We start from the raw sequence: 15704 nt of genomic DNA, 5'->3' as shown, positions 1-15704 counted from the left end.
GAACCAAGCGATTTATAAGCTTACTGGGTATAAAATCTCTGGTTAAGATTTATAGGCTTCCTTTTTATAATTGATGGCACGGATAGTGCTGCCATGCTTGGCTTTTAAAGTTTTGAAAATTTAATAAAATACTGTTCCCCAACTAAGGGTGGGTTCCCTGCGAGAGAAGGCAGCAGTACATGGCAAAGGAAAGCAGCAGTAGGTGTAGAGAAAGCCGAATGGCCCTGTAACCACTCTTGACTCCAACTGCAATGGTGTAGCTGTGAGTAGCATCATAGAATCAGAGTTGGAAAGGGCCATACAGGCCATCTAGTCCAACCCCCTCCTCAATGCAGGATCAGTTTAGAGCATCCCTGACAAGTGTTTGTCCAGCTGCTGCTTAAAAACTGCCAGTAAAAGGGAGCTCACCACCTCCGTAGGCAGCTGATTCCACTGTTGCACAACCCTTTCTGTAAAAACGTTTTTCCTAATATCCAACCGGTACTTTCCCACCCTTAATTTAAACCCATTATTGTGAGTCCTATCCTCTCCTGTCAACAGGAATAGCTCCCTGCCCTCCTCTAAGTGACAGCCCATCAAATACTTAAAGAGAGCAATCAGTCATGTCCCCCTCAACCTCCTCTTCTCCAGACTAAACATTCCCAAGTCCCTCAGCCTTTCCTCATAGGGCTTGGTCTCCAGGCCCCTGATCATCCTGTCGCTCTACTCTGTACCCACTCCATTCTGTCCACATCCTTTTTGAAGTGAGGCCCCTAGAACTGGACACAGTATTCCAGGTGTGGCCTGACCAATGCTGTGTTCAGCGAGACTATGACATCTTGCGATTTGGATGTTATGCTTCTGTTGATACAACCCAAGACTGCAGTAGCCTTTTTTATGGCTGCATCACACTGGCTGCTCATATTTAACTTTCGGTCTACCCGTATCCCAAGTTCTTGTTCACACACACTGCTACTCAGAAGCGTATCCCCCATCCAGTATGCATGTTCCTCATTTTTGCTACCCTGATGTAGAACATAGCACTTATCCTTGTTAAATTGCATCTTGTTCACATCCACCCACTTTTCCAGTGTGTTCAGATCTTGTTGAATTCTATTTCCATCTTCTGGTGTGTTTGCTGCTCCTTCTAATTTGGTGTCATCTGTACATTTAATGAGTAGTCCCTCCACACCCTCATCCAGATCATTTATAACAATTTTGAAAAGTACTGGGCTCAGAATGGAGCCCTGTGTCACCCCACTAGACACCTCCCTACATTCAGATGAAATTCCATTGACAACGACTCTCTGAGTGCAGTTCTCCAACCAGTTCCCTATCCACCTAACTATCCTAGAGTCCAGTCCATAAAGAAGCAGCAGGTGAGAAAAACCACCTTCCTCTTGCTCCTGAAGCTGTTCTGTAATGCATTTAGCCACAGGAGAGTGCTCAGTTCCTGGGGTGTTTTTCTGGACTGAGGTTTTCCCATGCTGCATGTTACAGGATATAGGTAAGAATAAGCTATGGATAGACCTGCTCAAAAAGAGTTTATAGATTAGAAATAACTGCAAAGATCATAAGGAATACTGATCAGGCAAGGAAGTAGTGTACAAGCAGAAAGGAGAAGAAAAGGGGAGATAGCAGCATAACACCAAATAAGAAAGGTATATGGAGGTGACTGTATAATATTTACAATCTATTGATTTGTGAGAGTCTTTTTTTGTGAGAGTCATGTGCAGGCCTGCCACAGGGAGAAACTCTGCAAAGAATCAAAGAAATATAAATCAAAGAAATAAAACTTTCTGGGTTGAAAGAGCGCTCCCTCCCTCCCTCCTGGAGCTGGTGTTTCCCACTCAAACCGGCCACATGACTGGGAGAGGGGGAGTGATCTTTCCTGAGTATTCTCTTTGCCACCACAAGGAGAAGATCTCTTTTAGACCTGTGAGTCTTTGTTTTGATTGCCTCAAGAAGATTTTGAGTCTTTCATTCCTCAATTCAAGGAAGATGACCTTATTTAAAAAATGTGTTGGCTGCAGCACAAAAATGGCCCAGTCTGATTATCATGACTAGTGCCTATTATGCCTGGGAGCAACCCATAATACTGCACCCTATGACCACTGCTGTTAGTTTACCCTAAAAGCCAGGCATGAGAAAGACTAAAAGCCACCCTTTGAGAGAAGGCTCAGGGGGCACAAAATCCCTCATCCAAGGGTCTGCAACTTTCCCCAGAAAAAACAGCCTGTGCCAACTGTGGTCTGTTGGATCTGATGTCTAAAAAGGCATCAAGACCTTCTTCAACTCCAAGAATAGTTGTGGAACTGCCCACTAAGAAAAAGAAGACAAAACATATTTCACTCCAATATCGGTCTTCTCTGTTATTTGTTTGAGGCTCCTCTCCTTCTCAGCACTGATCACCATCTCTGATGCAATGTCGATCACCAGTGCCAAAAGAGTCTATGGTAAGATCAAGGATATCATCACCTTCTACACAGGCCTGTCACTCACCTCCCTCTTCTAAAAATGAGGTCTTTGAGGTCCTGCCACATAGGAGGTCACCGAACCGAATAAAGCAACCGAATATTGGAACAGTATGAATATGACTCTGAAGAGGTTGTTGGCCATGACTCATTGACTCAAAGGCCCTATCCATCACACCCCCTGAGGACACAGTGGAATCTCATTCCCCAGTATTACCTACAGAGGACCTGCAGATGTACGTCAAGCACCTGCTGCGCATGGCAAAAGCACTGGACCTGAATGTTGTGTCATTGGATCCAAAGCCATCAGATCTAATTTTACAAGTCCTCTATACCGACAATGTGGGTCCGATCTCATTCCCCATGCTCCAGGGACTCCTGGACATGGCCAAAGGTGTTTGGTCCAAACCTTCCTCCACACCTCCCTTGGCCAAGAAGCTTGACAATCTCTACAAAGTGAAAGAAGATGGCTGGACTCCACCCCTGTTCTTAATGAATCATCCCCCAATGAACTCACTGGTTGCTTTGTATCACCATTGGACAAAGAAGGTCACAAACTAGATGCCCTTGGTAGAACAAATTACTCATCAGAGACAGTGGGCCTGAGAGTAGCCAGTTTTATGGCCATTATGGGGAGGTATCAGATGCGTCTCTGGGAGTACATGTCTCAGTATCTGGATATCCTCCCCGACGATAAGAAGGCTTTAGTTGAAGTGATGTATACAGAAGGGGTCCGTCTAGGCAAGCAGCGACTAAATGCCTCAAGACAGTCCTTCGACTGTTCCTCTAGCGTCTTAACATCCAGCATCATCCTGCGGTGCCACTTCTGGCTGAGATCAGGCCTGTAGCCAAGATTGTTTTGGTCATGGGGCCTTTAAACTTTTAAAAGGGCAGTTAAATTACAGTTAATTAAAATAACCTGAACATCCTTCTTTAAAGGGGGAGGCTCTCTAACACTCAACCTGGCTGTTGCCAGCAGCAGGCAGTGGGGGGGGGTTTCTCTCCCCTCAAAAATAATGTTTCTGGCATGATTATTTGTGGGGTGGAGCTTTTAATTAAGGAGCCAGGGCCATGAAATGCCCCACAGTAGCTATGGGCCTGGCTGAGATCATCTGCACTCTCAGCAGATACCAAAGCCAGGGTCAAAGATGTGCCCTTTGAAGGCAAGGAACTCTTTAGTAACCAGATGCAAAAAGGGGGGGGGTTGACAGCAAGATTGCCCTCTTGCTTCCTGGGGCAAACTGAGGTGTTTTCTGAGACATTCAAATCAGTTCTATAAGCCGTATCGCTACCAACTTGCTCAGCAGCACTACCAGGCCTCTCACCCATCCTATACATAGGGGCAATGGAGTAGGAAGCATCTGAATAAACACTGAGGGAAGCCTCAAGCAACCCCTCCCCCCCCCCGGAACAAGCAGGAAAAGAAAAGTCCTTTGCATGACTTGCCGGTGCACAAAATTTTGATAACCATTTGTCTCAGTTTGTTCACAATTGGTTGACAGTTACCAAAGATCGTTCGGTTCTATCTATAGTGTGTCATGGTTATTTCTTGATATTCTACTCCCTGCTCCCATTGAACTGATCTGAACCCTTGGCTGGTGACCCCCCCCCAACCTTACTAATGGAGGAGGTCAGGACCCTCCTGGAGAAAGGAACTGTTAGGCAGGTGGCACAGGAGAGTTGCCAGGATGGGTTTTTTCTCAAGTACTTCCTCATAAAAAGAAGGCTTGCACCTCATTTTGGACTTAAGGTCCCTGAACAAGTCGCTGAGAGTGGCCAAGTTTAGAATGGCATATGTACAAGACATTCTCCCCCTTTTAGTGCCAGGGATTTGGTTTGGGGTCCTAGACCTTAAGGGTGCCTATTTACACATAGCCACCCTTGAGAGCTGCAGGAGGTTCCTGAGGTTCCAACGTGGTTCCTCCACTTTTGAATACTGTCTTTTTGAAGTGCATGTCTGCAGTAATTACTCATCTTAGATTGAAAGGGTCTGTGGTATACCCTTACTTGGATGACTGGCTCTTTGTCGGCACATCTGATCGGGCATTACAATCCACCATGGACTTAGAAGTGCATTCCATCATGGATCTGGGCCTTTTAATCAATTTTGGGAAATCTCAACTTAGCCTCGCTTAATGTGTGGAATTTATTGGAACATATTTAGACTCTGTCCAGGGTAAGGCCTTCCTCCCCCAGGTGATGTGTGAAGCATTACAGTCTTTGGTTTCCTGCTTCTTAATGATTCATTTCCAAAGAGTGGTAAATACCCAGAAATTACTACGCATGATGGCTTCAGCTACCTCCACAGTGCCTCATGCTAGACTCGGGATGAGAAAACTGCAAAATGGGTTCCTCAGAACCTTCCAAGTGCTTGTAGACCCCCAGTCCTGTAAACTCTCCATACCCAAGAGGGTATTGCAGTCCCTATATTGGTGGACCTCTGATTCCAATCTAGCCAGACGGGTAGTTTTTGGATCTATACAACATCATATTCAGGTTTTCACTGATGCCTTGCTCACAGGTTGGGGGGCGCACTGTGAAGGGTTTGCTGTTAGAGGAATATTGTCTGACAAAGAGTCTTCTCTCCATATAAATTGTTTGGAATTGATAGCAATTAAATATGCCATTACATCTTTTTCAGAACTCCTGCAAGGGAAGAGTCTCCTCATAGCTACAGACAACATGATAGCCAAATTTTACTTAAACAGGGCAATATGGGATCTCTCTCCCTTTGCAAGAAGGCGCTTCATGTCTGGTACACAGTAATTTGCATTGAAGCCTCAGTACACGCCGTACACATTGCCAGCATGCACAACACTCTGAGCAGGGACCTAAGTGTAGATTGCGAATGGTCACTTAACCCCTGCTATTTAAAGTCGATCTTCAGTCAATGGGGTCAGCCTTCAATAGACCAGTTTGCTTCCCGCCAAAATACCAAATGCTGCCGTTTTTGCATCAGAGCAGCATGGGCCCCTGGTTCTCTAGAGCAGGGGTGTCAAATATGTGGCCGGGGGGCCAAATCAGGCCCCCGGAGGGCTTCTGTCAGGCCCACAGTGGAACTGGCTGTCTTCTGCTTCTTCTTCCAGTTCTGCTGCTGCTGCATCATCATAGGTTTACAGTTTACAGATACACACTTGAACAGCATACTCAAGATTGCAATAATTCAGAGCAAGAGGTGTCAGTTATCAGAAACTGTTAAATAAACAAAATATTGCAAGAGTGTTAATGTTTTAAGCATGTTTTTATTTTAAGTAAAAAAAACACTTTTGTGTTTGTGTATTTATAAAGTTTATATCTCAGCTACCTGGGATTACATGTTATGATACACATGGCCCGGCCCAACAAGGTCTCATTTATGTCAGACCTGGCCCTCATAGCAAATGAGTTTCACCCCTGCTCTAGAGGATGTGTTCCAGCTCAGTTTGAGTGGGGAATTCTTTCACATTTTCTTACCCCCTCCCTGCGTAACACAAGATAGTCTCCGAGATCAAAGCATGACCTTCCTTCCCAAAGTAGTGTCTCAGTTCCACCTGACACAGGACATATTTCTACCTGTATTTTTCCCAACTCCATCTGAACAATCGCTTCACACTTTAGATATCAGGAGATGTTTATTGTTTTACTTAGACTGTACAAAAGGGTTTCATGGGGACAATGCTTTGTTTCCTCCTCTGGACGCAAGAAGGGTAGGGCAGCTTCCGCTCAATCTGTCCAGGCGGGTTGTCTTGGCGATTAGAGCCGCTTATACCAGGAGTGTCAAACATGCAGAACAGGGGCCCGATCAGGCCCTCGGAGGGCTTCCATCAGGCTCGCAGTGGAACTGGCCATCTTCTGCTTCCAGTTCTTCTTCTGCTGCTGCATCATAGCTTGCTTCACCAGACTCTCTTAATCACGCAGCCATTTCATGTTTTAACCTGGGTTCTAGACTCAGAACTCTGAGCATGAGATTTCTATGGTGAATGTCAATAAATCAAAAGTAGGCTTGCAGCTCACAGAGCTAATGTTTTAAGCATGTTTTTATTTTAAGTTAAAAAAATCTTTGTGTTTGTCCTTTATAAAGTTTATATCTCTGCTACCTGGCATTACATTTTATGACACCCATGGCCCGGCCCAATAAGTTCTCATTTATGTCAGATCCGGCCCTCATAACAAATGGGTTCGACACCCCTGGCTTATACTGCCTCGAACACTCCAAGCCCATTCCCTCTGAGAGCTCATTCGACTAGAGCTCAGGTGTCTTCCGCAACTTTCATTAGTAAAGTCACCTCGACGGACACCTGCAGAGCAGCTGGTCAATTCCCTCCATGTACATCCAACACTACAGGCAGCTGTGGGGAAAGCAGTACTTCAATCAATCTTTCGCTAACCAGCCCCACACCTTCCTTTATGGTTAATGAGCTTGCTATTCTAACTTGTGGGACTGCACAGAAGCCACAAAGTTGAAAACATGGTTGCACTTACCTGTAACTGATGTTCATCGAGTGGTCTTCTGTGCAGGCACACATCTCTTCCTTCTTCCCCACTGTGGGTTTCTCTACCTCAGGGCCATACCCTTATGGTGGGAGAAGGGAGACTAAGGGAAGGGCACTCCTCCTCTCCCAGTCACATGGCCAGTTTGGTTGGGAAACAGCAGCTCCGGGGGGGGAGTGCTCTCACAACCTAGAAAGTTCTTTGCAGAGTCTCTGTTTGTGGCAGGCCTGTGCATGCACACTCCCATGTGGGTCTGCACAGAAGACCACTTGATGAACATCAGTTACAGGTAAGTGCAACCATGTTTTGTCTTTAATGCAGATTTCATTTTAGATCATGTTATTTTTAAGAGGAAAACAGAATTTGCTTTTTAAAAATATAATTAAATTGATTTATTATACATCCTGGTTCCCACATGCTGTATGTGAGGTGGTCTGTAGTTTATCTGGGAAGGAACTCCTTGATTAGTCCTCTACTTTCAAGTTCAGTTTTTTTGAAAATCAGGCTGCAGTGTTTAACGGCACTTTCCTGGGATTGAACTCCAATTCATAACATGAGATTTATTCCTGAGTAGACCTGTTTAGTATTGCTCCTTTAGAAAGGCACCAGTGTCCAGATACTACAAAAAACATTGGGTTGTATCCTATGAATTGTGAACTGAATGAGTTCAAAGAATACATTAGGAATATTTACATCACTCCAATTACATCCAGATACTTATGCAGATCCAGTGATTTTTATGTTTCTCTTTGTCTTGCTGACTGTTTTAAAGAAACTACCTTTAAGGTAGCAAGATTTTGCACACTGGTGTGCTCAATAAGGAAACAATTGGTTTAGTATTTAATAATTTTATTTTATCATTAATTGTAGGAATTCTGTATAGAACATGTGTTTACGTATCCAATACTGGTTTTTTGATAGCTGATTGTGGATCATACTAAACTATGTATGTATAAAAAGCACAATTATACAGGTTTCTTCTAACATTTTTTTTGCTCCATGCAGAGAACTTGTACTTTCAGATCATTGGCTCAGAGATATTCAAAGCCATCCAACACACACTTTGCATGCATATGATTACCTGTAAAGTGGATGGCTTTGAATATCTCTGTGCAAGGGAAGGCTTGAGGACAGAGTGTGGTTCCTTCTTCATCTCTAGGGAACTCTCCTTGCACTAGTCTGGTGTTTTTTCAAGTAACCCTAAGGTGCCTAGTAGAAGAGGAATGTGCCCCGCAGTGGACCACCTCCACAGCACTCTGAAAGAAACACACATGGAACAATGGTATAGGTTCTAGGCATCTATATTTCGATATAAAGTGTGACATTATATATACATAGCAAATAACTGTTTTCCAGTATGGTATAATATTTTTACATAGCCACACATTTCACATGTCACAGCAATTTTTACCTTGATGTGATACTTCTAGCATGTTAGTGTATGCTGCTGAAGCAAGTAAAGTTTAAAGGAGAGAAGTACATCTCTAAGCAAACAGTTCACCAAGGTGCTATCAGTATTTGAGTGCCAATAGTATTTCAGATGTTCTTACTTTGAAAAGGCCTGTCTTCTTTTATATACCATTTCAGATTTCACTGCTCAAGTAGAATTCCATGGGATTTTTTTCAGACTTTGCAAATGGTTTTTTCCCTTTGTTGTGTGAGTTGTGAACACATGCACTTAAGTTATGTAAAGCAACAGGTAAAGTTGGTTATGTTTTTGTAGGTGCAACAATGAGAATGAATGGTATCAGATCCATGAAAACATCATTCGCAAATCCAGCACCAAATATACAGCACCCAGCTCAAACTATGGTAATGTTTTTATTTTAAAATTATTTTATTTTAATTTTGCCTATATTAAAAACTTGCATACTTTCTCTGTGGTAGTTGAGAATTGGATGTACAGCAGAATACGTTTGTTTCTGGACTTTTCAGTATAAAGTGAATAGCCTGTACATAGTTTTTGCTTTTGAAAAGTAATATTTTCAGATATCTCAATTGATTTTCATTTTCTTCATTGGATCACTAAAGGGCCGTTCAAAATGTAATGGTGTCTTCATGGCCACCACAGGGATACAGCCATATTACAGTGATTTAAAAATGCCATGAGTGTGACAGGTTCAGATGCTCTCCCCGCCCCCCGCCTCACCTCATCAAGTTCCACAGTGACTGCACTTCCCCTGCACACACATGGCTGTTTTGGGTCTTCAAATGGCATGGGGGGACAGAGTGCTACACTGTGGGCCCAATCAGCATCAGGCCCTCAGAATCACTTTAAAATGTCAGCAGCGTCCTCATGGCAGGCATAAGGATGCTGCTATATATAGTTTGGTCATTACAGCACAATCTTAAACAGAGTTACATGTTTCTAAATTCATTGACTTCAGTGGTTTAGGATTATACTGCTAGTTTCACATATAAAGAACATTTGAGAGTTCTGAGCTTTGGCTGTTAGAGCATAAAATGAGTTCCCATAAGCATTTCTCCAAATGTGCATATAAGCACATCTTTTAGAAAATCCTGCTGTGTTACTTTTGTAATAACCAGGGCTACTAAAAAGGTGAATGGGAAAAATAATCTCTGACCTGAAAGGTTATGTGAATACAAATTAAGTGACCCAGTGTTAAAATCAAGGCTTTAGTTAAAGGGAGTGTCTAGTGCATTTTTTAACAAGTGAAATGTTAATAATTATAATCTATCAGCGCATAAAAACGAATTTTGCTCTGATAAGGAAGAAAAAGACTAACATGTTATTTATGAGCTTCTGTGGATTTGCATTTTATAATCTACACAGTTATATTGTATGCACCCACTTAGCATTACAGTAAAGGTATAAATTGCCATTGGGGCAAATACAAAATGCACAAATATCAAACTGATCATACATTGTCTCACAAAGTTCTTAGTTCTGAAGATAAAAATACCCATTTCAATGGAAGCAATATAGAGCTACCCGCGATCAAAGTACTCCCCTATTTTCAGATGAGCATCAAAGTGATCATTCAGAACTCAATTACCATTATAATAAGATAAACATTTATTATCAAAAATTCATAACAGTGAAACTGTATGTTTAAATGAATTCACAGCCTTCATATTGCCACAGCAGAATGTAAAATGTTTATGAAACTGAAGGATATTATCTGCAAAGTATGTTTTATGTACATAATGGAAGAAGATTGTACAAGGATAACTTGTATTTATTTCTTAAATTTTCATCTATAACATGATGTAAATCTTTCAGGATACATCTGGCTTCTTGTCTCTGTGTAGATGATTTGTGTAGAATAATCTGCTACCTGCTCATGAAAAGATTAAGCAGATGATCACATTCTCAACATGCTTATCCCATCATAAATCCTGTTCCAGTGGGGCATGTCATTTTATATTACTTTTAAATGTTTTGAGTGGCTTTGATTCAGTAAACTGTTTTTGTGTATGCTCAAATGCTATATAACTCTGAGGGTTTTCAGGACCTGAGGATAGTCCAAAATAGTTTTTGAGGGCCCTGATAAATTTTATTTTTTATAGTTATTTCATTATGGGCCTAAAGTGCATTCCTAAAAAACTGAAAAGTGCAGTGCATGCAAAAAGCATATGTTTTTATTTCATTTCATTTCTCCTCAATGGGGACCCGGAATGGTGTACAACCTTTTCCTCTTCTCCAGTTTATCCTCATGGCTGTAACTGGCCCAAGGTCACCCAGAGTGAGGATTTGAACCTGAGTCTCCCAGATTCTGTTTGACACTCTAACCACTTACACATGTTGTATGGTACAAGTATACTCATCAGTAATCCAGGATGAGCTGCAACTTCTCGCTGAGTCCGTAGTTGGTGGCATAACTGCTGCAAAATGGACAAAACAGCCCACAGGCACAAACAAGAAATGGGGCATTAATAATTACCATAGACATTTCAGTTTAAAATGAATTTGTTGATCTGGAGCTTCAAAAGACTTCTTTAGATTTTGAAAACTGAGTAGGACTTGTTCATCCCTATTTATTTATGTATCATATTTATATTTATTTATTTATCATATTTAAACTGAGTAGGACTTGTTCATCCCTATTTATTTATTTATTTATCATATTTATATCCCGCCCTCCCCGCGGACGGGCTCAGGGCGGCTCACATATGCCGGCACAATATGGCCGGTTGGCATAAACATTTAAAACAGTTAAAACAACAATACAATAGCAGTTGAAGTGCTCGCAACAGTAATCCATCAAGAAATTAAAATGGCATGCTGAGATGATATACTAAAATCCCGACATTCATTTGGGTACAGTGCCCAAAATGTTTTGTTGTTAAATGGCAAAGATTTCTCAGTTGTATATCTGAATATCTATTTCTCAACTGTGGGCAGATCTGCAGATCTGTGGAAATCTGCGGATTGGGTCCGCGCTGAGAGCGATCAGATTTTCCTTCAAACTTGGGGAAACTCCCAGGTTTACAGAAAAATCTGGTATCTGTAAGAAAATTAAATTAAATCCCCTCAAAACTAGATGAGTGTCTGTGCATGCACAATGTACTTACCTCCTTGGTCCATGGTGGTGGCCTCTGAGAGCTGCTCCAGGCCCACCCTACCAGGATGCTCTAGATCTCAGCAGCCTGTGAGAGCTGCTCTGGGCTCACCCTCAGTGGTAGCAGCAACCGCCCAGATCCATGTGGACCAGTTCTGGTTAGCTGGGTTGTGGTGCTCTGTTGTGGTCCAATAAGAGCTGTGTTTCTTTCTTGCTTTTATTATCCATTACCTGTTTTTTCATACTTGCTGGTTTGGATTTTGCTTTGTTTTTGATTCAAGGCACCTGTTTTGGCTGACTTGAGTTTCTTTTCTTTTCTTTTCGTTTGAGAATGTTTTCTCTGCTTTCAATCTGATAAAACTCTGAGTGTAGCTTAATTAGCTTTGGGTTTGAGGGAGGAGCAGCTGGCATACAGACAGAGATTGAGCAACCTCCTCCACTTCTATAGCTGTAGTTTTCTCAATGGCAACTTCTATCTCGCGTTTTATTTATTTTATTATTTTAATATTATTATTATTATTATTATTATTTTAATTTGGGTTGCTTGGGAGGGGGTTCTATACTTTTGTTGCCATTTTTACTGATATTATAATTTTGAGGATACACTTTATAGCTAAATATTTGGAAGTGGGACTATGGGGACTAAGAGGGCATTACCTTTTAATGACTTAACACTACCCCTTCCCAAACAAAGTAAAATAGATTATTATTTTTGCATGGCAACTTCTTTATTTGTAACAAACAGATATAGTTGTCTTAACAGTGATGTGCCAGCCCCTTCTGCTGATACTATTGTGGAAGAACTAGCTCCTTCTCCATGGAGACCAAGGAGGGGAAGGAGTTTGCCTAGTGATTGTCTTCCTTGTGAGGATCAAGGCGTTTTTGATTATAATATGCTTGCTAATCAAACCTTTTAAATAGCTGATATACTCAAAAAATCCATACCAAACTTAATGACCTGACAGATCAAATTTTAAAAATTGCTTGTGTTATTTTCCAAGATTTCCATCTTTAATATGCTCTGAAGTATCACATCTTAAACTGTACGATATACACCTTATTAGTGCTTTTGATACACTGGCTGCGATCACACACAATAAATAATGCACTTTCAACTATATTTTAGTGTGTGAACTGGCAAAATCCAGTTGGAAAGTGCATTGAAAGTGGATTGAATGTGCATTATTTAGTGTGTGTGATTGCTAGTTCCTCTAGTTCCTAGTAAGTTTTTTCTATCTGGAAGGAAGGAAAAAGGTCTAGTGAAGAGCTTATGCTCATTGATCTTGTTTCACCTTCTCAGCAAGTGACTGTTCCTTCCTCATTCTCTATTAATCATCAGATAAAGGCCCCAAAGGACAAATCTACTAAGGCAGCTATGGGATTTCATTTCGAACCAATGGAAACAAATGTTTCTGAATCATTTTGGGCTTTACCTTTTGTTGAGCAAACCAACATAGTTAATGGATTGAAAACTGTCAAAGAACCTTTTAAAAAGTCTCTTTTTCTAGAGTTGAAGTTACCTCTCTATCAGTCAGCCATTAGTGATTGGAGGCCCCTACCAAGCCACTGACAAAGCAGGGATTTCAATCTCCACTTGATGAAATACAGAGTTACCAGGCTACTACAAATGTTTTATCTGGACCTGGGGGTTCTGGGGTGGGTGCTCAACAGGATCATGTGGGTATTTTTGGAATTAAACAGAATTCTTCTTTTTCCACTTGAACTTAACTGTTAAACAACCTACTCCTGTAACTGGACAAACTAGGTCCTGTAATGATTCTTTCCAACAAATCCGTGCCAGCCAAAAATGTGTCAAATGCACCAAAGGGCCAGTGTTTGAAACTGATCTCCTGGAACATTGCTGGATATAAATTTAAAAGCTCCTCCCCAGAAATTAAAGAACTATTGACACAGAATGACGTTGTTTTTCTTCAGGAGACCTGGGCCCTAGACTAATCTTGTTCCCTGGGTTTCAAGCTTATTCACTTGTTGCTATTCAATCTGGTGGTAAGGGAAGACCCTCATGAGGTCTCCTTAGTTTGATATCACTGTCATCATGTTTTGAAAGCTTCCCACTTCCTAATCCCCCCCTCCCGGGCATTAGCAGTTCTTGTTAAAATAGGCTCCTTAACATTGGTCTTAATAAATGTTAGTCTCCACATCGAGTGAATAAGTCAACTGTTACTCTTTGGGATCAGTTTGATAACTACATACAGTTATTTGACTTGTAGATATCCTGGGGCATCTTTTATTTTTGCAGGAGATTTTAATGCATGTACTGGCACTGACCTTAGTAGACTTTCATTTTGTGTCTCCAGGAATATTTATGAAGGAAACAAGTTGGTTTAACCACTCTTAGAGAACATCTAAAGAAAACAGGATCAATGTATTGGGTAAACCAATGGCCACATTTATAGATAGTACAAAATTGATTATTTTAAAAGGTAGAACATGGGGGAGGTTACAAATTTGAACAATTTTGGGGCAAGTGTTATAGACTATTTTCTTTTCTCGGCTGATTTGATTGATCTAGTAAACTATCATAAAGTGGGGTAAACTGTTGCTAGCCATCATATGCTCTTTGTTGTTGTTGTTGTTCAGTCACACAGCTGAGTCCAGCTGTTCACGATCCCATGGACCACATCACGCCAGGCCCCTGTCTTTTGCTGTCCTCCAGAGTTTGCTTAGTTTCATGTTCGTTGCATTGATAACACTGTCTAACCATCTCATCCTTTGCCGTCCCCGTCTTCTTTGACCTTCAATCTTTCCCAGCATCAGGGTCTTCTCCAGTGAGTGCTCCCTTCTCATTTGGTGGCCAAAGTATTTGAGCTTCAGCTTCAGTATCTGGCCTTCCAGGGAACAGTCAGGGTTGATTTCCTTTAGGATTGACTGATTCGATCTCCTTGCAGTCCAAGGGACTCTCGAGTCTTCTCCAGCATCATAATTTGAAAGCATCTATTCTTTGGCGCTCGGCCTTCCCTTATGGTCCAACTTTTGCAGCCATACATTAGTACTTGGAATACCATTGCTTTGACCATACGGACTTTTGTTGGCAGGGTGATGTCTCTACTTTTTATTATGCTGTAGTTTGCCTAATGATTTTGGTGCCCCAAATAGTGATCTGATAACCATCTGTCAAGACCATGACAAATTGAGATCAGTAAAATGGAGTTTTGAAAACTATACTTTGTGTAGAAACTTGATGCTCTCAGACAAATGTCATGCTCTTAAGAGAGAAATTACTCGAGGACCTAATGTGCATGATAGCTGCTGTAAGCTAGAGCAAATCTAGTCCTATTTGCTGCCTGCATACTCTAAACCTATCTATTGAGACAAGGCCCTGAAACCTACCAAAAACAGCTGGTTTATTTTTGAGTGCAAGTGTCTAAAAAAAGTTTGCTATCTGGTACTTACAGAATACAGGCATGCTAGCTCTTTAGTTATACTACAAGCTTTTCTTTTTTGGAAAAAGGCTTATATACAAGCTATATGCACGAGTAAAGAAGAAGCTTACCTCACTAACTGACAAAAGCTCAGCTAATGAATTTTGGAAACTGGTTAGCTCTGTTTTACATCCTAGGAGCCTACTTTCATCTCATATCTCCTTGCATACTTGGGAGGAACACTTTGCTAATAATATCTTCTCTAGTTCTTGTAGTAACTATGATTATTGGAGTAATGGGAACCTTGCTGAACTACCAGAGTAGCCCCCTGCTCGACCAGCTGAAATTAGTTTTTAATTTCTTAAATGAAGAATGGGAAGGCCCTTAGTGCAGATTTAATTCCCCCAGAAATCTTCAAAGCCAGTATCTCATGGTAGAAGAATATATTGACAATGTATTCACTTAGATAAATGCAACAGGAGTTATGCCACTTGCTTGGAGACATGCTATCATAATACCATTTTATAAGAAGGGAGACAAAGCAGAACCATCCAACTACAGGCCAATCAGCCTTTTATCAGTGACTGGGAAGCTTTATGCTCTGTCCCTTTAATAACATCTTGTGGACTGGTTGGAGATGAATAAAATCCTGGGAAGTGAACAGGCCGGTTTTAGGTGAGGAGGTGTACAGATGATCATCTTCTGACATTACGATTCTTAATCAATAAATATGCAACCAAGAGTCGGGAGATCCTTGCTGCTGCCTTCATGGATTTGAAGATAGCTTTTGATACCATAACCTGTGCCCAATTGTGGCAAAAGCTAAAACTAACATCTATTGAAAAAAGACTGTTGGTTTTAATTGAGATTCTGCA

General features: G+C 41.4%; 1 protein-coding gene across 1 annotated transcript in view; it reads left to right on the top strand.

Moving 5' to 3' along the window:
* The window catches only part of DOCK3 (dedicator of cytokinesis 3), a gene marked incomplete at its 5' end in the record, with an annotated part of 323062 nt that overhangs the window by 87138 nt on the left and 220220 nt on the right, over positions 1 to 15704 (top strand). The window contains one exon of the mRNA XM_015424016.1: positions 8647 to 8735. Within this exon, the coding sequence (XP_015279502.1) occupies positions 8647 to 8735 (89 nt within the window). The remainder of the gene's footprint in view (positions 1 to 8646; positions 8736 to 15704) is intronic.

The sequence above is a fragment of the Gekko japonicus genome, unplaced genomic scaffold, assembly GCF_001447785.1.
Source record: "Gekko japonicus isolate JY-2015 unplaced genomic scaffold, Gekko_japonicus_V1.1 scaffold477, whole genome shotgun sequence".
NCBI classification, from domain to species: domain Eukaryota; kingdom Metazoa; phylum Chordata; class Lepidosauria; order Squamata; family Gekkonidae; genus Gekko; species Gekko japonicus.
Note: the sequence above shows the minus strand (reverse complement) of the source record. Positions and strands in the feature narration are given on the sequence as shown.